The following is a 23055-nucleotide window of genomic DNA, read 5'->3' on the forward strand; positions in this document are numbered from 1 at the left end:
GCTGGTCCAACTGAGGCGCCAGGTGGAAATGGCATGGCAAGCCGTTCCACAGGACTACATCCAGCATCTCTACGATCATCTCCATGGGAGAATAGCAGCCTGCATTGCTGCGAAAGGTGGATATACACTGTACTAGTGCCGACATTGTGCATGCTCTGTTGCCTGTGTCTATGTGCCTGTGGTTCTGTCAGTGTGATCATGTGATGTATCTGACCCCAGGAATGTGTCAATAAAGTTCCCCCTTCCTGGGACAATGAATTCACGGTGTTCTTATTTCAATTTCCAGGAGTGTATTTCTTTGAATTTAAGCCACATCTGGCCCACACTTATATTATTAATTTGGAATGAGTGGAGATTGTCTCTCAGGAAGGCGTCAAGTGAATTTTTATCTGGTTTTTTGAATAGGTATATTTTTCGACGATTTGGGGATTACAATATTCAATCTCGCTACGACAACCCTGTGTAAAGTATCCCTACAACCAATGATGAAAATATTTTAGCAATGTCATGTTCAGTTCTACAGGAATGATTGTACCGCACGATCATGATGCAGTCCAGGACAGAAAGGTCAGCATCAGTCGTAATTTCATCTGCCTGTTTTATTTCAGTGCAGATCTAGATTTCAACTGATAGTGCAGCTATCATTAGTACGTTATAAGCAGTCATATAGACCCAACATAATTATAACTATGCATATTCCAGTCTAACTCAGGCATCTGAACAGCAAATTTAGCAGCACTTGGTGCCGCAGTGACCCAACAAACTGTTAGAAATCGGTTACTTCTAGGACAGCTCCAAACCAGGCACCCTGCAACGTGCATTCCAGTGACCCAAAACCATCACCACTTGCGACTTTAGTGATGTGAAGCGAGAACTCATTGGAGGGCAGGATGGAAATCTGTTGTGTTCTCTGATGAAAGCTAGTTCTACCCCGGTGCCAGCGATGGCTGTGTGTTGGTTATATGGAGGCCAGTTGATGGCCTGCAACCAACATTTATGTGACCTAGACACACTGGACCTACACCTGGAGTTATGATCTAGGGTGCAATTTCGCATCACAACAGGAGCACTCACGTGGTTACCCATGCATTCTGACTGAAAATTTGTGCAGCAATCTGATGATTCGACCTGTTGTGCCGCCATTCATGAACAGCATTCCAGTGGGTGTTTTCCAACAGGATAACGCTCTCCTACGTACCGCTGTTGTAGCTCAGCATGCTCTACAGAATATCGGCATATTACCTTGGCCTGGTCGATCACCAGATCCATCTCCAGTCGAGCACGTAAGGGACAGCATTGGATGACAAACCGAGCATTATCCACAACCAGCATTAACCGTCCCTGTATTGACTGATTAATGTAATAAGCATGGAACTTCATCCAAGAAACTGACATCTGCCACCAGTACAACACAATGCATGCATATTTTCTTGCCCGTATTCAACATTCTAGCCAGTACTTTTGTTATTAATGTAACACTATTTCAAATTTGCAATGGCTTATCTTTCACTTACATTAAACAGTGATGTCGCAGTGTTAATCAGTTGAATAATATGCGTAGTCAAATGTATTCCTGCAGTTTCTTTACTCTACATTAATTATTTTTTGTGTTGCGATTTTTTTCCGAAATTGTATTTGGGGCAGTGTGTTTGACTTAGCAGTCAACATCTCAACAACTTGGTAGCTTCACAGAACTCACTCATCAATGAGGGGCCTCATCTGGAACTGGCATACCTGAAGAAATTTTGGCGTCTCTTCTTCTCACTGGGTCATTATCAGGACTAGAGGCAGTATTTGGGGGCTATCTCCTAGGGTGACTAATCCCTCGCCTGGTGTGCCCTTGTTGGCGCCCTCAGGAGGAGGCTACTCACCCTGAGACTGAGGCGGTTGCGCAGGCTCTTGGGCAGGTTGTCGAGCAGGACGCGCACCGGTGGTGACAGCAGTGCCGGGTCCACCGTGGTGGGGTCACGTGGACCCGTCACTAGGCTCACCACCAGGCCCACCACCACCGTCGTCACACAGCCGATGGCCGAGTACCACAGGTAGGACAGCCGGTACAGCACGAACACTCTGCAAACAACACAGGTAGTTAATGACATGCTGGACAAGAAGGAGCAAAGAGTCTGTGTAAAATTTTGTTTTCTGTTAGAGAAAACTGCAGCCGAGACCATTGGGATGTTTCGACAAGCCTTTAATGATGACACTTTGGGGAAATCACAGGTCTACGAATGGCTTTCCCGTTTCAAATCTGGTAAAATGATAACTGAAGACATGCTACGCCCCAATCGTCATTCGATAGGAAGAAATGACGAAAACATTGCCACAATAAAACGCACAACTGAGGAAGATCGTCGAAGAACCATTGACCTAATTTCTGGGGAAACGAAAGTGTCGTGGAGCACCGTCCAGCCAACTTTAACCGAAGATTTGCACATGAGATGAGTGTTGGCGAAATTTATGCCTCACATACTCGCACATGATCCAAGAGAAAACAACATGAATGTTTGTCGCCACTTGCAGAGTGAAGTACAGAACAATCCAAATTTTCTTAAAGAAATTGCAATGAGAGTTGGTGCTACGGGTGCTCCAGAGTAGAAGCAACTGTCGAGCCAGTGGAAAACTCAAACGTCACCACGACCCAAGAAAACACATCAAGTATGGTTTAATGTGAAAACAATGTTGATTTGTTTTTTTATATGTCATTGGCATTGTCCACAAGGAGTTCTTCCCTCCAGGACAGACTGTGAACCAATATTTTTATCTGAATGGTTTCAGAAGGTTACGAGAGAGTGTGTGACGAAAACGGCTATAACCCAGAGAAATGGGAACTGGTTGCTCCACCACGAAAATGCTCCCCACACAGCTCTGACGGTCCGACAGTTCATGGCGGAAAACATGTGTTTGTGCATCATCCACCTTACTCATCCGATCTGGCTCCATCTGACTCTTTATTTTCACGGATTACGAATGAAGCAAGTTCTGAAAAGAAAGTGGGTCAGTGATTTGGATGACATCAAAGAAAACATAGTACCAGCTTCGAACAGTATCGTGCCTCAGGATTTCTAGAACAGTTTTCAGTAGTGACAAAAGCGTTGAGACAAGGGCAGTAATGCACATGGACAATACTTTGAAGAGGACTAAAATACTATGAATGTACAATTCAATAAATATGAAAAACAATAAAAATTCCCGTTATTTTTGGGTGCCCCTCATAATATGGAGGACAAATGTTCTTGGAAGAAAGGATGTTACGAAGAAGTGCCCTAGACAGAAGAAATTTCTCTCAGATCCTACGTTCAAGTTCGGGTTCCGCACACAATTTTAATCTACCTGGAAGTTTCAAATCAGCGCAAATAATGCTGCAGAGTGGAAAGCATTCCGAAATATATCCTTTGATATTTTCAAAATAACGGATGGTACGGCGCTTTTTGGGCGGAGAAATAAATACCGTACATTTTGAGCTGAGAAACAAAGTTTCACACACTGAAAGTAGAAACAACAATACACCACGCCCCAGACTATCGATGTACAGGTTATCCAGCTTTTGGATTGTCCAGCTGATTGATTATCCGCACATACTTTGAGGACTGAAAAAGAAATTAAAAGAATCCAAGCCTGAACTACTCTGTTATAATTCGACCGAATACTTTCATGCAGAGTCTAGTCTTCTGGTCGTGAAGACGTAAATGACGAAAATACTTGCGAGTGGTTGAATAGTGATGCCCATGAACGGGGATTTGAGTAACTAAGGGCACATATGGTGAACAAATTGTGTTCGGTAGAGGAAGAACGTGAGGACTAGGCTATCGAGGAACCCATTACCACGCACATCGCGACCCTGAGAAGCGTCGATCTATTCTCAGAGTGTGCAGGACAAAGTTCATGTGAAGCTACAGATATTTTGACTCTCCAGGGAAAATGAGAACCGTCGGTGGAAGAAAAAAGAAGTGAACGAATAACAGAGTAAATTCCCGAAAATGAACTAACAGCAGGTGAAACGAATCAAAGCTTGATGTAAGATTAATTTCGCGAATAAATTCTCAATTTTCGGCAAACAATGCGTTAAGTATTGCAGTGGGCTTTCAAATGTGGCATCTAGCATGTTTTATAAATCCAGTAGACAACAGGTCCGAGTAAAAATGTGCTTTTTTGGAGTACCCAAGTTTTATGGTTATCCGTGCATTCTCAGGTCTGCACTAACCTGGATACAAGGGAAATTGCTGTACAAATTTTGTGAAGATGACTCGTAGGTAGTTGTAAGAGTTACGGTGGTATTAATGGTGTTGTAGTTGTTGGTGTAGGTGAAGTTGTTGGTTTAATGGGCTACGTCAGCTCTAGTGGTGATGGTGATCCTATCAAAAGTGAAGTATATTACTACTACTACTGCTACTACTACTATGACTACTAATCTATTCCCAGCCATTTATTGCTGTGGCTCAATCTGGTTAAATGGAAAAGAAAGGAAACTGAAATCATACGTTTCTAACATCTATGGGAATTGGACGTACGTTGTAATCTCCTTCCCCCTCCCCCCCCACCTCGTTTTCTGTCCATCACCCCACCCCCGTTATTTGTCAGTCTCCTGCTCCTACTCCCTCTCTCTGCTCGTCACCTTCTCCCTCATATCTCCTCCCTCCTCTCTCTCTCTCTCTCTCTCTCTCTCTCTCTCTCTCTCTGTGTGTGTGTGTGTGTGTGTGTGTGTGTGTGTGTGTGTGTGTGTCAGTCAGTCCCCTGCTTTCCGGCTTCTGTCTTCATTTCCTCCCACCTCTGTGTCCTGCCCCCCCCCCCCCTCCTCCTCCTCCTCTTTCTCTGACGGCGAGCCTTCTTAATTGTTATTGCATATTCAGATTCTGTAATAGTATACTAACCATAAGGCAATAAGCCATATATACAACTTTCCTGTTTGCTAAGAACGTTCACTATTGTATATTTAACCTATGTACAGTATTTATATACTATATATATTAAAAATATGTAGTTTATGTCCATCCAAATGGCTGTTAGAGTAGCGTGTAAAAATTTGAAGTAAGTCAGACAAGAACTTTTTGAGATTTTTGGTAATACGTTTCCATATACAGGGTGATTCACGAAGATATGCAAATATTTTAATATGTTATTCTACAAGTAAAACTAAAGAAAAAGGTTCATATAAACATAGGTCCGCAAATGTTTGGTTACGAAGCTACTGCAAATAAATGATTTTGACTGGAATTTAGCAACTTCGCTAATATGAATCCATCAGAAAACCGTACAAGGTTAAAGTAAAGTACGATTTCCATTTATTTTGTTGTTATTGATCTGGTGAATCTAATAAAACATATCCCAGACGTGTATCTGCAGTAGTTTTCCAGAACATCCACAGAAGCAAATAAGTAATTTCGTAAAATTTTTAATTTATTAACTACTTGGCCCTGTTTTTCTTTTTTTTATTCCAGACAATTTCACAAAGTTTTCAAGAGAAGTTGTAGAGAATTTAATTTTGGAAAAATGATGGTAATAACGTTAACTGAAACTGTATGAATGTGTCAGATAATCTGCTTTTATTAATACCATAGCACACGTGAATTCATGTCAAAAAAAAAGTTCAGCGAAAGGAAGTTGCACAGTGTACATACAATTTCACAATACATTCACAATAAATGTTCAAAAATGTGTGCACGTGTATGAGCAGATTTTGTTGCTCGTTTCAGTTTCACAGGATTGTTCTTGTTGAATTCATAATGCGAACAAGTAATGCCTTACATGTATCGACATTGTCCTCATAAACTATGTCTTTCATTCATTCCCAAAAATCCATTGGTGTTGAATCGGGCGATCTGGGCGGCCACAGACCTGTAGCACCACGACCGATCCATTTCTGGTGAAAATGTGTAGTAACGGCGTTGGTGAAATGTGGAGGCGCGCCGTTATGTTGAAAATACATTTGAAATCGCGTAGCAAGTGGAACATCTTCGAGCAAGCGGGGTATTTCTTCTTGAAGGAATTGTATGTCCCGCCAATTAGACGTCCTGGGAAAATGAATGGTCCAATAAAGCGTGTGTTGATTATACCAGACCACACATTTATGCTAAATTGCTGCTGGAAATTGCGTTGATCTGTTGCATGTGGGTTTGCTTCAGACCATACGTGCTCGTTATCTAAATTGTTTATACCATCTCGAGTAAACTGTGGCTCATCACAATCTTAGGTTTTGAAATGCCTAATCGTTGAGAGATACGTCGTGTTCAGGTACCTGGGCTACGTTGAACAGCATCCGTAATATCCTCATTATCGTCGTCACGTGTCGAGCGCTCGTACTGATTATGAACGCTAGGTAGAGAACTTGTCTCCCTTAACATTCGAAATACTCCACTAACGGTTCGTGCATTCGGAATCCTCCGAGTTGGATAACGTTCGCGATATTCGTTAGCTGCAGCCGTAACATTACCATCACATTTGCCATATATAAACACCATATCGGCGTATTCCTCTGTCGTAAATATGAAAGGCATCTCTATTACATAAATGATCTACAAACTACAACAGTTACTATGTGGTTTCACTTAAATAACTGTTATTATGTTCTTTGATTGAACAATGCAGAAAACTAACTCGTTACAAGGTTAGGAAACGACTGAAACAACTCGGTAACGGTTGTCAACATGACTTAAACGTTTCTATATTCTTAATGGAAAGTAAACAAAGGTACTTGTATAATAAGCTTTGCTTCGCTGAATGTTGTGGAAAACTACAGCAGATACACGTCTGGGACATGTTTTATTAGATTCACCAGACCAATAACAACGATCGTCAACACAGTATCTCGGAAGACTAAGCCTAATGTTCTCTCTCTCTCTCTCTCTCTCTCTCTCTCTCTCTCTCTCTCTCTCTCTCTCTCTCTCTCTTTCTCCGTAGGAACAGGTCTCGTAAGGCCCAACGGCACCAACCGACCACCGTGTCATCCTCTGTTCTTACACGTCATTGGGTGCGGATATCGAAGAGCATGTGTTTGGCACACTGCTCTCCTGACCGTTGTCAGTTTTCGTGCCCAGAGTCGCCATCATTGGTCTTTCGAGGGGTGAGTGCACACACAGCTTGCAACAGCGCTCAGCAGACCCGGACAGTGACCCTTCCATGTGCTAGCGAGGCCCGACAGCGCTTAACTTCGGTGATTTGATGGGAACCAGTGTTACCACTGTGGTAAGGCCGTCGGCAAGCCTGATGTTTGCTGTGGCACATTGCACGATGTGGTGACAGACCTATTTTTCTTCGCAGAGAGCATCATAACGGGAAATATTTACCTGAACACGTTTGCACAGTTCCTGCTACCATAGATCGAAGAACTGCAGCCGTGCATCATCTTCCAGCATGACATTGCTCCACTACATTGGAGAATGAGCGTGCAGGATGTGATGAATGACACATTTACTGAGAAGTGGATGGGTCCGGATGGTCCCATCACATGGCCCGCACCCTCTCCCGCTGTCACACCATTAGACTTCTTTTTGTGAGGTTACGACAAGGATCACGTGCACACGGCACCTGTCAATGACATTGCCACTCTTTGTCCACGAATCAGTGTAGCAATTCTGACCAGTACACGGGCAGAACTCGGACATCGCCTTCATTTTCTATGAGGGCCGATCAAAATGTTTCTGTCTGAGGACGTTGCTGCAGCGTATATGCAATGTAGCGCGATTCCGATTCGGTTATAAAAGCACAGACATGCAGATAAGGAAACTGAGGCATTCGTATATTTCCGATGGGCGTGTGTGTGTGGTTAATAGGGAAATGTGAATTATGGCTATATTAGTACCAAATGCATCCAAACAGGACCAACATGCTGTTATTCTTTTCTTGGCTGCCGAACGACAATCATATGTAGAGACTGAAGAATACGTGCAATGAAGGCGAAACGCCTGGGAAAACTCCGACAAGCGGTGCTACTGCTTCATGACAACAAGTCCCCATATTGCAAATGTCGTAACGGACAGGCTATGCCAACTAAAATGGGACACGCTCGAAAAGGTGCCCTATAGTCTTGGTATCTTCCATACAATTATCACGCCTTCAGTCCCTTAAAGAAGGTCTTGAAGGGTCGACGATTCAAATCGGAAAAGGATGTGCAACTGGCAGTTATGGACTTCTTCGTGCAGCAGGATATGGTGTTTCACCAAATGGTTATCTTCAACCTGGTGCATCAGTGGGGTGATTGCATCAATGCTCACGGCAGTTTTGCCTGATTCTGTAGTGTACAGCCTTTGAATAGAAACTTTTTGCTGGCCATTATGTGAGCAAGGAATGGAGCGCATTACGAAATTTATTCGCTGACCCAATATACTTTGTCATGAACTTTATTAGGTATAGATGTAGGTCTGTTACTGTATGTGGACGTCTCGACCACTTCAGCTCTCCTTGCACGCTCCTCAGACCGATACAGACTTCCATGTACCATACAGCCTACATCCCTTAACGCTTGCGTTACATTGTATTCCTGCAGTAGAGAGAACGAGATTACGTCTTACACTCGTCTTCATTGCTGAAGATGTTAACGCACGCTTGAGTGGTGATACTCGGCCTGGGGTTCAGCAGGTTCGAATCCTGGCGCTGGAAAAACTTTTACTGCCAGCATTTGGCCGGCAAGGTGAGGAAAAGTGATGGCGTAAAGTTCCTGATCACCAGACGTTGCGCCAATGTCCTGGTTTAAACACCAAACACGTCCACACTGTCTCATGAAGTGAATGCATATGACAGTGTTGATGGTGCTCCATCTGTCGGATGGGGATATTAAGCTTGGTGGCTCCCTTGGTGCTATTCTTGAGGAGTAGGCTATGTGCTGGCACCAGGTTTCACCTTCTCCCTCCTCTTATCACCACCACCACCATCACTACCACTACTATCACTGATGTCATCATGATGATCAACATTACACTCCGCTACACACACACACACACACACACACACACACACACACATACACACACACACACACACAATACATACATGTAGTATTGGAAATATGTAATGGAGCAATGTATTGGAGCATGATATAAATAAATAAAAAAATAAAAAACTGCGTTTTCGATGTTACTTTTATCGCTTCGTCCATGTACGAGACTGTAATGTTTTTTACAGCATTTGTTTCTTTAGACATGTAGAACGAAAAGAGAGAGAGAGAGAGAGAGAGAGAGAGAGAGAGAGAGAGAGAGAGAGAGAGAGAGAGGTGGGGTGGGGTGGGGGGTGGGGAGGCACATATTGAAAGTGTGGCAGAACAGAAAAAAAACCGCATTGAGAGTTGCTAAACTTTTTCAAGAAATCACGACGCTCTCTGCCTCTAATAGTTTGGAAATGATAGGGAAAGAGTATGGACACGCTGTATTCGAGGCGTGGGTTTGCCGCTGTTCAGCATGCAGTTTCACTTACGGCTCTTCTGGCGCTGCGGGCGACATCGTGCTGGCGGCGGTGGTGATGCTGGAGGCGGTGGTGAAGTTGAGCGCCGCGTCGCCGGTGAGGTTGCAGGCGGGGCAGAGGTCTGCCGAGGTGAACTTGGTGGCATCGCTCGCCTGGTTGGCGCCCGACACCTGCGCCCCCACGCCGATCCAGGCGACCAGAGCGCTCGCCGTCAGCGCCCCGAGCAGTGCGCCCTGAGGACGGCCACCACAACATGCAGCGAAACGCTCCCTCACACCCTCCCATAAACCTGCGTCTGCAGCAGGCAGCAAAATTCATGTTGCCATTTCTCTTTACACGATATTTATACAACGCTATCCGCCCCAGGTAGCTGAATGGTCAGCGCGACAGAATGTGAATCCTAAGGGCCCGGGTTCGATTCCTGGCTGGATCGGAGGTTTTCTCAGCTCAGGGACTGGGTGTTGTGTTGTCCTAACCATCATCATTTCATCCCCATCGACGCGCAACTCGCCGAAGTGGCGTCAAATCGAAAAAGTTGCACCCGCTGAACGGTCTACCCGACGGGAGGCCCTAGTCACACGACATTTTTATTTTATACGTCGCTCCTGGCAGTCATCATTAGCAGTCGAACAAAGCTTCCACTGCTCGCAGTTTGGACACCAACCAAATTGTGGTCAGGATACGTTGCGCACCACTGTACTGATTTTTTGTTGGGGCCATTAAACAGTAAAACATTCAACAAAAATCCAAAACTAACAGAAAACCTGTGCCGAACTGTAATAAGTTACAAGTAAAGGAAATGTTCCTCCACAAAAAGGGCTTAATATGCGACTATCTATGAGTAGGGAGAGAGCTTTGATCAAGAGTATCAGTGATGCTCCCGCCCCCCCCCCCCCCCCGTCCCAACAAAAATCTTCTCAAACCGAACTTACATTCCGCCCTGTCAGACAGGCAGACGTATCAATTCAGCCTGGAGAAACATAGGACATATGAAGGCTACCTACCAGTAGTAAGTGTACCCAGTGCCATTTGTCGTGAAACCTCAAACCTGTTTTGTCTTTCAGCGTGGAAGTGGTATGAGTCGCCTGGGTATGTTCTTGGCATTAATATGTTGTCTGGTATCAATTAAATTATCCCCCTGTCTAACCTTCATTGCCTCCCTTAATTACACTGACTCAGAAGTTTGGTGCCTGCGTCAAGAAGTTGGAATCTTAGTATTTTATTTCATGATCATAGGTGAGGCGAGAACTGATTAAAGCTCCACAACTCTAAATCATTTGGAAAACTCATACTTCAGAACCACTAAGAACTACTGATGAAATAACCTTCCATTGTTTTATTTTTGATGCCACGGTAAGAACTTTCCCGCGCAGTCTGTGTAAATAATTTTATGCCACATGATCATGATTCGCTGATCAAAATTGGTACTGGATGAATGTTTATTTCATCAGTACTTCTTCGTTGTTCCGAAATACGACTCTTTTTTCAATCAGCTGATTTAGTCAGCCGTTCGAGAAGGGTGTAACTGTTGTTAAACAGTTCTTATGTCTTTCCAAAATACGACAGGTTACATTCGCAAGGTCTCTAGTACAAATGCGATTTTCAGAGCCATAAAGTTTCTTTCATACAGCTTAACAGACCGTTTACTCTCCATGAATAATGCACGTTGTTGAAGTGTGGAGGCTTGCGTGCCTCGGCGATATGGATAACCATACCGTATGTGTAGCCACAACGCAGATGCCTGACTAACCCGTGGTTCTTGAAGCGAAATGGACGCAGTATACTAGAAAGGGACGCAGATACACCTTAACGACCACTATCCCATTGTTTGGAGTGCATCCCTGGTCACTGAACTACGCTCTGAGACACTCCTCAGTCGTTGACAGATGGGTTAAGAGTGGCACAAATTCCGGTAAAATACATTGTTGAGAATTTGTCGCCATTCCTCATATCGCAGTGAACGGCAGCCCCATGTACAGAGGACTCGCAAAGTTCCAGTAGTTGAACAATGCCACAATCAAGTCATGTGTGTAGCTGATGTGCATAGGTGAGCAAGGTCGCAGTTTCTGTCTTCGTGAGGAAATATATTCCTAGCAGTACCGGGCACAACGTTCTCCCAAAGATATTGTGACCAATCCTCGAAGTGCTTTAAATTTTTTTAACCCATGTGCTTATTATTGTGGATATAGAAATTTATGGACCATGGTCAACCACTGTATGGCAACAAGGTACAGGTTTATTGTGTGTTACGTGTTGCAGACGTATCAGCAATAAATGCCAATCTACACAGCAAACAAGGGAACTTATGGGCCTTCTTGTTTTGACGTTTATCAAAGCTGTGGAACTGTTGAAGCGTAAACACCTACATAGATATAGTGAAACATCGAATTGGGTTAAAAATCGCTGTACCAAAGTTTGGTGCTGAACTAAACCGCGTGTCTAAATTATACTTTGGGCGCTATAACCAAAGTATTAGTCACTATTTGAGCTTCAAATAAGTTCAGTGAGCACAGCCAGATAATGTTTTCGACATTTGCCGTTTGTAGGATCGAACTCATGAGATGGGAGGACCTCGTGACTTCCTTCATAGAGTGTGCGCGTCATCTCAGACCCTGAAAGTTTGCCATCTGTTTTAACTCACGTTGAAGTTACCTTTCACGAGAATGGATGTAATACGATACAAACAAGACGTGCGCAGTCCTACTGACCAACCGTGCGTCGGTTGAATGATGAAAATAACGAAGTGGAACTTAAGTCTACGGCCTTTAAGCGTTATGTAGGTAGCATTTCCAACAAGATTGGCCGTAATCTGAGGAAACACGGTGTGAAGTGTCTTTGTTTGGACCACCATCTAGTATTTGGGCCCTTTCAGATTGTGCAAAGGGCGATCTTGTTTCGCGTTAAGGTCAGTCTCTGCAGTATCTCCAGCAGTTGTGGCAGGTCATACATCAGTTAAATCATAAGGACCACGGAGGACCAGTGCATACAGTATAAGCGTCACACATGTTTACGAAGCCGAGAAAATCTGCTATTGCAGAACATTTCATTGCTACCCATCTTCTAGAGAAGAAAGGAAGGAAGATTAGAGTTTAATGTCCCGTTGACATCGAGATCATTAGAGGCGGAGCACAAGTCCGGACTGATCGAAGGATGGGGAAGGAACTCGGCCGTGCCCTTTTAAAGGAACCAATCCGGTATTTGCGTGCAGCGATTTAGGGAAATCACGGAAAACCTAAATGAAGATGGCTGGGCGCGGGGATGAACCGTCGTCCTCCGAATGCGAGTGGAGTGTGCTGACCATCGCACCACCTCTCTCGGTACCCATCTTCTGCTCGAATATAACAATTGAGAGGTTCTATAGTGCACTTCCAGTTATTGGGATAGTGGTCCGTCCCGATAGCTGAGTGGTTTAGCGTGACCGATTGCCGTCCTACGGGCTCGGGTTCGATTCCCGGTTGGGTCGGGGATTTTCTCCGCTGAGGGACTGGGTGTTGTGCTGTCTTCATCATTTCATCCATATCCGGCGCGCAGGTCACCCAATGTGGCGTCGGATGTAATAAGACCTGCACCAAGGCGGCCGGACCTGCCCCGCAAGGGGCTTCCCGGCCAATGACGCCAAACGCTCATTTCCATCGGGATAGTGTTAGCAAGCAAGCTGTTGACATAAAAGTAGTAAGTGATCTTATAATTAGAAGGGGGAGGTTTTGACCTTGATTCTGCTTGGAATCATGCTCTCTCCCTGATCAAACGACAGAGGGACACCCGTTGACGATTAATATTACGTTATCGCGTCGTCTGATGTCAGTCATCTTTTGGTGTGTTGTGGCGCTAGTTGTCCACAGCGTATGGTATGTTTCTGTATACCCTGTCCATTGGTCTCGTGGTTCGTGCAGCCCCTCCTGCGAAGATTTTAAATCACAAGGCACAATGTTCTCTCACTTCAGCTGTGACTCGAAAATGGGGAGGTTTTCACCTGCTCAAATATCGGCGGTTGCCGAAGGCGCCAACCGGCTGCATTACAGTAACTTATTTAAATACATATTGTTTCTGTAGAGGGATTCCTTTGCGGCATTTTGCAGTTCTACTGAAACGGTTCTGTAGAGCCTGCGAGTGTAAATAGACAATTAGATGGATGGCCTCAGTCGGGCGCGCAGGGGGTCCTTCTTACCTTGTTGTTGGCCCACGGGAAGAACATCCCCAGCGAGAACATGCCGAGCGTCACTCCACCCACCATGCCGTTGAAGCTCAGCGCCACCTGTCACAACAGACGGAGAACAGTAAGCTGCAAAACAGTACCAACTTTGTACAAGGCTGCAGAATATCACTTTTACGTGTCAGAATTCGCTCACGTTTGGACAAAAGAAGGTGTTTCACATTTATTGTCCCAGCTGGCAAGAGCACACAGTGACCTTATCGGCTTCCAGTGACGAGTGACATGACCAGACAATGGTCCAGCCTGGAGTAATGATGTGCCTTTTCACTGCCGGCTAAAGCTTCAGTCCAGCTCGTCTACTCGTTTACACGGAGCATTCGAATCGATGGAAATTGATGTGTTACTGCTGTACGAAGCAGCTCCACCTGTCCCCGTGCACCGTGTAACGACACAGTAAATTGTCAGTATGTGTACATAGACTAGCTTGTTATTTAATTTATTGTACACTTGGCTTTGACCTGCCTTAGTATATGCGCCACTGTGCAGTGAAAATCTTAATCAAGCGCCAGATTTAAGTGATTTGTCAAAAGAACGGGGCTTTGTGTGTAATTTATACAAATAATAATATTCTGTTTTTCACCAGTAGTGTATGAAAAGCGCCATCTTGTCACAAATCGCATTTTGATTGGTCCTGGATTCTCGGTAATCTCTTACATGTCCCTGGACTTGACTCTGGTGCCAATCCACGGAGGAACTCTTCCAAATATGCGTTAGCAGATGGTGCTTGGTCTTTGCGCCAAGATGTCCTTACCTCTGGAGTTCCAAAATATTAAAGATATGAGACGCAGTTTTTGTTGATACAGTTCTATAACTTAAAAATGCAATGCTGTATTTCTGCACTTGTATTATAGCAAGTAAGACGTAATGCCACAGCGTAAATGGCTCCGGGAACAAAAACATTTTCTCTTCTATTTAGTCGAGGACCGACGTTTTGAGACCGTGGCAGTGTACAAAATACATTGTGGGAAAAAATCCCAAGAAATAATTAATGTAGGGTAATGGCACTTCAGGAATACATTTGCCCAGGTGACATATTTCTGTGATTACCATTGCAAGATGACAGGAAAATGTAAGGGCGAGAGAAGAGCCACTGCGAATTTCAAATGCTTGTACATTAATAACCGCAATAAAGGGCCAGAATGTTGAATGCAAGGATAAAAACATGCATGCATGGAGTCGTACAGGTGCCGATGTCAGTGTGTGGGATGTAGTTCAATGTCTGTTGCTCTTGATCGGTCAGCATAGCGAGCGCTGTTAAACAACCACATAAATAAATTAATGCTGCTGTGGAGTTGTCGTCCGATGCTGTCGCATACATGTTCGACTGGAAACGGATCTGATGATCGAGCAGTCCAAGACAAGTCGACACTCTGTGCAGCATGTTGGGTTACAACAGTGCTATATGGTCGAGCGCTATCCTGTTGGGAAACACCTCCTGGAATCCTGTTCAAGCGTGGCAGCACAGCAGGTCGAATCTCCAGACTGACGTACACAATCAGTAATCAGGGTACATGGTATGATCACAAGAGTGATCCTGCTCTCATACGAAGTCGTAGTTCAGACGTTAACTCTAATTGTAGGTTCATTGTGTCTAGGCTGTAGATAGGCTGGCTATAGGCGGTCGCCTGGTGTTCTCGTAACCAACACCCAGCCATGCCTGGCACCGGGACAGAACCGACTTTCATCAGTAAAAACAACAGACGTCCACTCCGCCCTCCAATGAGCTCTCGCTTGACACCATCGAAGTTGCAAACGGCGGTGGTTTGCGGTCAGTGGAATGCACACTACAGGGCGTCTTGCTCGGAGCCGTCATTGAAGTAGCCGATTCATAACGGTTCATTGCGTTGCTGTGGACGCCGATAGCGTATAGAACGGCGGCACAGCTAAGTAGCATTTTCGAAGGCCAGGTCTCTCTATGCATTGTGATTTGCCTAGAAATGAATAAATGAGTAAAATGTACCAGCATTTCAGACTGTCCTTTTAAGTGTTTGGCTCCTCATGTTTCCAGCTGTAACTTTAGGGAGAAAGTGAGAACGTGCAATTTATGCCGAGATAAGAAAAACATTGTAGCAGAGAGAATTGCGAGGGGAAGTCAGAAAGGGAGTTACTCGTTAGTAAGGCAGGCCAAGTAACTTTTATTCCATGCTGTGGTACACGTCAAAGTGATGCAGATACATGTCAACGTAGTGACCAAGTCTCTGTAAACAAAGGTCGGAACGTTTTCGTCGGAAACGTTAGAGCAGAGAGGGCTTAGAAGATGACGTCAGCAAATTGCACGCTGACCGCCCGCTCTCCAGGACGACAACACGACGGCAGCGCCATCTGTGCGAAGAGAACATAAGCGCTGCACCCGACTGGTCGCAGCCCAGTTCTACAGAAGCCTCAAGACGAACGACCTGGATAAAGGCATCCACTGTATTGCTTCACCTGTATTGGAATCGGTATACTGAAGGACACTGATTATATTGCATATCGCCCTTTGTTTGCGACACATCTATGTATTTCTCAACGTTAAGTATTGTCATTTATTTTCTGTAATAAAATTCGTTTATACGATTTGCTTTAATTGTTGTCTAGCGATCTGAGGAAGCAGGTTTCCTAGGCACCCCATATTTGATGAGTAGGCGGGATACAACACACGGTGCGAGATCTGAACTTTTTTACCAGCATCACTCACATCTGCGCAGTCTTGGCCATCTTGACGGCATGCCACTATGGCTGGACGCTATACTGTATTTGGTCCACGTATCGCCAGAATTTCAATGTGAATTTATGTGCTATTTAGACGATTTGCTCATTACAGACAAATAGAGAACAAGATTATTTCATCAGCACGACTGCACTTCCAGCAAAAAGTGGCTAAAAGTGATCGAAATTCTGAGTGAAGTCATACAACTGAATTTAACTGACATATCTGTGGAAATTTAGCTGTTGAAAGTTGCGAATAGATTTTGTAAAATAAAACTAAGAATTTCGTGCAGAGATTGTTTGTTATTAGTACTAAAGTTCAGTAGAAAAAGTTAGTACTTTTCTTTCACGTGATAGATATGGCAATTAATCTGAATGAAAAACCCAGCATAGTAATTTCTTAGCACTATAGGGACTGTGGCGGAATGATAATTCATTCTCGATAATTTTGCTAGAAATTTTACATTTATGTGTATTTTTTTCCCTTATGGCACTGTAGTGTGCATATGTGGGAATGTGGTTCTTCAACACAGGCAGTTTATTTTTTATGAAACGTATTATACAAATAAAAGGGATTCGTAGATCTCTTTGTAAATCACTGATCACACCTCCGTCAGCACTGATTATATTATATATCTTTTTAGTCTGAATGATTTTTTTTCGAAACAAGACACACTAAAGAACTGTCCTCCTTCAATGTGTGTTTGCCTTTTGCCTGTGGTCACCAGTCCTTAGCAGTCAAGGAATATAAATTATAAAACTCGACGGCCGATTTACAAGCATTTCACTTCTCTTCTGCTGATCAGATGTACAGAAAGAAGAATGTTGCACGTTGATCAGAAATTGCCATGCTTTGAAGAACATCAGTATTAACAAATTTTACTCAGAGTAGCATCTAGCAGCATTAACGAAAGCAGTATAACAGACTTTTATATATTCGCGGTAGTTACTGTATACACTGCGCTAATGAATTTTTTTTCTTATTAATAAATCATGTAGAAGGTCTGTTCTGTTGTTTAACAGTAACATAAAAAATAATACTTTCGCTATCGATTTATAAATCACTATCGACATCGTGGTCTCATGGACGCTGCTTGAGGTTGTTGTGCTTAGAAATGACAAACTGTTAAACTTCTCATTAAAAAGAAAGAGTAACAAACGTATCGTTCCAAAATTTAGAAAGACATAGGCAACGCTGCTCCCCTCCCACACTCATCACGCATACACACATGCGCGCGTATACGCACATACTGATGGCATGGTCTAACTTGCACCCCTTCATCCACTGTTACATAAAATCGTTTCTGATGTGTGTGGGTTACGAGTGCATGTTTCGTGTACGGCGGACCCTCGAGCATAGCCGGCTTGCTGAGATACCCTGGTTGACGCAGGGCGCCACAACAGCACGCCACAGAGATGTGCAGTGCACAGTGTCAGACAGTTTGCTGCCTATGCCATTGTCTACAGGAAAATAATGTCGTAAGAAAATGCAGTGGCACAAAATTTCTACTTGCTGTAATGGCTGACAGCTTCGTTTAAACATGGTCTAAGTGCAAAATAAGGCCGAAAATTAAAAAAAAAAGGAATCGGCCATTGCACGACTACAGCATATGTGGAGAGTATCTGGAGCACGTCACATCGTTTCAGTGTTGAGAACAAATACTAAGAAGTGATACGCATGGACGAGCAGAAAAAAAACTGTACTAAGGGAAGACAAATGTGAGACTTGGATTTTTTGGGAGGTTAAAAAGAAAGTGTGTGAAATCTTATGGGACTTAACTGCTAAGGTCGTCAGTCACTAAGCTTACACACAACTTAACCTAAATTATCCTAAGGACAAACACAGACACCCACGCCCGAGGGAGTTGGGAGGTTCCTGACAACGTGCAGTGCATCTGTGAAAGAAATCGTCTGCAAAATCCTAGCTCGACCAATTCTCCAGTGCTGTTCCAGCGTTTAGATTCCTTGTCAAGTAGGCAGAGAGCTGAAATCAAACGAATTCTGAGTTGCGGGTCGAGAATCGTAACTGGCCGGTACCGCCCATACGAAAGTATAACAAAAATTATTGAGAAACTGGAATGTGAATTCTTGAGTGAACGCATAATACACTAATATTTACAGGACATCTAACAATAACCGAAATTTACGATACCACCTTCTTTTGTAGTAATACTTTAACTACAATTCAGCTACAAATTATGTGACTCACATTTTACAAATATTTACGTTATATATTGGTACATCTTACGAGACTTCCCATTCTTCCAAATTGGCACACAACATAACGATAATTCTACACATTTCTGTGGACTAATCTCGGGCTAAGAAAATTAGTTATCCTATAAATTCCACTTCACATGAGATACCAAAAGGCACGTACATTATTTCAGATTACTGACAATGGACAATTACGTATTTGTTCATGAAAATGATTTATTCATAGAGTATAAAATTGTTATCATATACTCGAAACGGGCTTAATTTCTCATAAATACAATAACACCGTAGAAAAAGACAAATATTCATTGTCTTAAGCACGCGACATATTTTGAATTATTTAAATTTACTTTTAGTTAATTTAAAGCAAACTGTGTCACTAAATTAATCCTTGCATTTTAATACACTTAAAAAATTTAGCTTCGCTTAAATTACTCACTACTGAAAAACAGGAAATGACAGTATACTGTAATTTGAATCATTACCATTTCTGTAACATTCCAGAAAGTAATGATCTAAGACACAAAATAAACTGCGCGCCACAATCGGCAGTCGTTGTTGGGGTATGAGACAAGTGCGCGAAGCGTTTTCTCTTTGCCTCACATAGTTCTCTGGAAAGATGTGTGTGAAAAGATTTCTTCTCATGTTTATATGTGTGATTTTGCGAACAGATATTAAAATGTAAAAGTTGTCAACAGTGTGAAAAGAGCTTTTCGTCAGAAATGCACGAATGGCGATAAGAATCAGATATGTGAAATAAATCAGCAAATCTTCAGCTCGAAGGAAAGCTTCTTTGCCATGGATCATCGAAACCTGGACTTATCTATCGCTTCTACACATCGAAGAATTGAGCCTCGTATCTGGAACTGTTCTACGGATGAGTACAACAACATTTTTTCGTAGAAACTGTATTATGAACTGTTAGTAACGTCCACCTTTCCGATAATATTATAAATGTACTGTAGGAGACGTGTCTGTTGTTAAAAGGTATGTGTTTTTAACGGCATGTTTAGAAAAGTATTTATACTGCAGTAAACCGTAGGAAAGGGAACATTGTAAAGGGCGACATAGTTGTCGCGAAACCTTCTTGGATAGATTTATGGAATCCGTATTTGAGGAAGACTGTGCAACATTGTGCTGCCACCATCTGAAGTCTCGATCATGAGGATGGGAAAAGACAGATAACGCACTTGGAGAATCAAATTTCCCTAGCTCAATGTGGGAATGGAAGAAGCTTATATTGATACGAAGAACTCTTCGTCCCACGCAGGTACAGTGGGTTTCGAAATGTATTTGCAACTGGAGACTAGAATTAAGTCCAAGCTGGACACGGGGAGGATTGGACTCACCTGGAGAACTCCGCCGAGGCGCTCGACGACGAAGACGAGGGCGAAGCTGATGGCTCCGAAGATGGCCGAGGCCCACTTGGCGGCGGTGCCGGCCTTCTCTGGCGCGATGCTGATGGCGGGGAAGGCGCCCAGCATGAAGTCGCTCACCGTCACCGCCGCCAGCGAATTGAGCGCCGCCGCCACCGTGCTGCAACACACCGGCATTGCAGTGCCGGGGCTCTGCCGTCTCACTGGCAGGGAATGTCGTGTCGTGGTGTTAGCTGGGAACCCACGACTATGCGGCTATGGTGTTGATTGGAGACGCAGAGCTGTCGTGCCTTGTTGCCGGCTGGAGCGTGAGGGTACGGCCTCGTGTTGTTGGGGATACGGAATTGTGGTGTTTGCGGGATGTACAAAGACATCTTATCGTTGTGTTGCTTGGGGACAAGAGGGATGTCATGGTGGTGGTGGCCGGAGAAAACAGATATGGAGTAGTGTTGTAGGGCATGAACATGGGGTCATGGAGTCGTCGTGTCAGATGGGGACACAGACACATTGTTTCGAGGTGTTATCTGGGAACACACTGACATGGGGTCGTGATGTTGGGTATGTGATGTGGGGTTATTGTGTCACGGCGTTAGTGGTGCTATGAAGTTGTGATGCTGGCTGAGGAGACTCAGATATGGGGTTCAATGTCCCGTGGACGAGGATGTCGTTAGAGATGGGCAGAAGCTCAGACTGAGAAAGAATGGATAGTGAAATCAGCTATGGTCTTTGAAAAGGAGCATCCTGGTATTTACCTTAAACGATTTAGGAAAATCTCGGAAAACCTAAATCATGATGGTTGGGTTGGGATTTGAATCTCTGTCCTCCCCAATACATGTCTGATGTGGTGCAGCATGGTGTGATGTGGTGTGGTGTGGTGTGGTGTCATGTGGTGCAATGTGGTGTCGTGTCATGTAGCGCAGTGTGGTGTGGTGCAGTGTGATGTGGTGTGACGTGTGGTGTGTTGTGATGTGGTAGGGTATGGTGTGGTGTGTTGTGGTGTGGTGCTGGGTGGCACAGGGGATGCCAATGATGCTGACACCATCTATGGATGTAAACGAAAGACCTTCCAGTACAAGGTAAAGTCTCCATTATATATTTCTCTATCTCGGACTTCACAGAGTGAGAGTATACCTCATCAGTTTAAGAAGCGTCGAGAATGGGTTAATAAAGAATAGGGAAAAGTTAATATGATTTTACTGCTTCAGTTGTTCTACAGATTCTCTCTGCCCCCCCCCCCCACTTGTGTATAATGTGCAGAACGTTCATGCAACAAAGTGAAACTGTCAGAAAGGTCCTTATTTGAGATGCTGCTCAACTCACGTGTCACATTGGGTTGATCGTCGGTTATGTCGTCAAAATATGGATCTCTTACCTGAATTTCTACAATATCATTTTGTGATAGGTTTGTATTGATAACACGAAGTCTCATCACCCGTGATGGTTTTATCCAGAAAATAATTTTTTTTGCATTTGAATTTCAATGAAGTCACGGCAGGTGTCCACGCCTCGTTTTTGTTTGGGTGTCAAGGTGTGTGGGGCAAACTTTGGGCACAGCTTTCTATTTCTCAAAACATTCTGGAGAATGTCCGGAACACTTGATTTAGAGATGTTGCTCCATTGCGATTTATGCCACAAAAACATTGACACACCTCAGCTGCACTTTGACTACTTAGCACTCCCCACAAACAGCTGAGTGGTCGAACACGCATCTCTTGTTCACAGTTGGTGGCTCAGCCTGCCAGAGCAGCTGCTGCGCTGACGTCGCTTGTACGCTGGGAATAAAATCAGTCTCAGAACTTTTTGGACGGACTTTGTATAGCAAATAATGGCTTGCACGAGATAAGTCATATAATGTAGAACGCTGATATCACGTGGTATTCTCTCTGTATGCTAATACAGAACGCCCACTCGTATAAAGTCTACATGGATTTACCTCATTACTTCATAATATAACAGCCATTTGAATTGAACTGTGAAGAGGTTTAGCTTCTAGCTAAATTATTCAAATATGAGTCCTATTGTAAATTTTAAGTAGTATCTTCATGAATTGAATCAGCTTAGAGGGCATAGAGGAGACTGTTACGCGTCTTGTAAGTGACCAAGTTTAACTGCTGAATATAGGAGGGCAGAGAGAGTCAACGAAGGCTGAAGGTGGCTGTTTAAAGTCAAGATTAGCCTCCTGGCGCCTTTTTTGGAGCCTTCAGGGGGAGAGACAGGTGTTGAAGAGGAAGTCTCTGCCTATTCCCTTGTCAGGAAAGCTACTGGGAAAACGAGGCCATCATGTGTCCAATAGTAATGCTGCCTGTTGGTTTTTGTTGCCTCACAGTCGTTTTGGAAAACAAAAGTATTGCTTGGACTGTACAACGTTGCTCCACTAGGATCTTATTTAGGACGCCTTATCAAATGCAGAAATATTCTGTGTAGAAACGAATGTCAAGTTAAATAAGATCCAGAGGCGCTACATAAACTCCCACCCACACACCAAGAGGTGAGAACGCAGCTGAGGGTGTATGAGGTGGCATGAGCGTCACGTCAGACCAGGCCGCAAGGTGCCTGGACCACCCAAGGCCTGCTGGGACAGAAATGGACACGACTGGATGTGTGTGTGAAATCTTATGGGACTTGACTGCTAAGGTCATCAGTCCCTAAGCTTACACACTACTTAACCTAAATTATCCTAAGGACAAACACACACACCCATGCCCCGAGGGAGGACTCGAACCTCCGCCGGGACCAGCCGCACAGTCCATGACGGCAGCGTCTGAGACCGCTCGGCTAATTCCGTGCGGCACGACTGGATGACTGACGTGTATCAGAACTATCGACTTCTCACTTTTGCGCTCGTGTTTGCTTTTTACAGATAATCTTTCCACAGTGATCAGATAGCCAAATGTCAAGGACAGAAGATCCTCAACTGCGAGCAAGGAGGTTGCAGTAAAATTAAAATTTCTTACGTTATCTGTGAGGGATGCGGAGCAGAAAGCGGGGTTGTTGACGATTCTGTTGCTAAGCTAAACTGCTTTATTCTTCTGTGTTCAAAAGACGTATGTCGTCCTGTATAGAAGATTCTCAGCCACTTGACGGTTAGGGCACGTGCTAGTGGAGCGTCATAGCATATTATGTGCGTTGAAATCCTCTAAGGGAGAAGAATCGGGAGGTCGGTCATAAACT

At 44.0% G+C, this 23055-nt stretch overlaps 1 protein-coding gene across 1 annotated transcript in view; it reads right to left on the reverse strand.

Annotated features, from left to right (window-relative positions):
* LOC126335106 (sodium-coupled monocarboxylate transporter 1-like) overlaps window positions 1-23055 on the reverse strand; it is a 121283-nt gene that overhangs the window by 12292 nt on the left and 85936 nt on the right. The window contains exons 11-14 of the mRNA XM_049998044.1: window positions 19858-20044; window positions 13559-13645; window positions 9403-9623; window positions 1872-2070 (exon numbers count right to left, since the gene is read on the reverse strand). Of these exons, the coding sequence (XP_049854001.1) occupies window positions 1872-2070; window positions 9403-9623; window positions 13559-13645; window positions 19858-20044 (694 nt within the window). The remainder of the gene's footprint in view (window positions 1-1871; window positions 2071-9402; window positions 9624-13558; window positions 13646-19857; window positions 20045-23055) is intronic.

The sequence above is a fragment of the Schistocerca gregaria genome, chromosome 2 (genome assembly GCF_023897955.1).
Source record: "Schistocerca gregaria isolate iqSchGreg1 chromosome 2, iqSchGreg1.2, whole genome shotgun sequence".
Classification (NCBI taxonomy): Eukaryota; Metazoa; Arthropoda; class Insecta; order Orthoptera; family Acrididae; genus Schistocerca; species Schistocerca gregaria.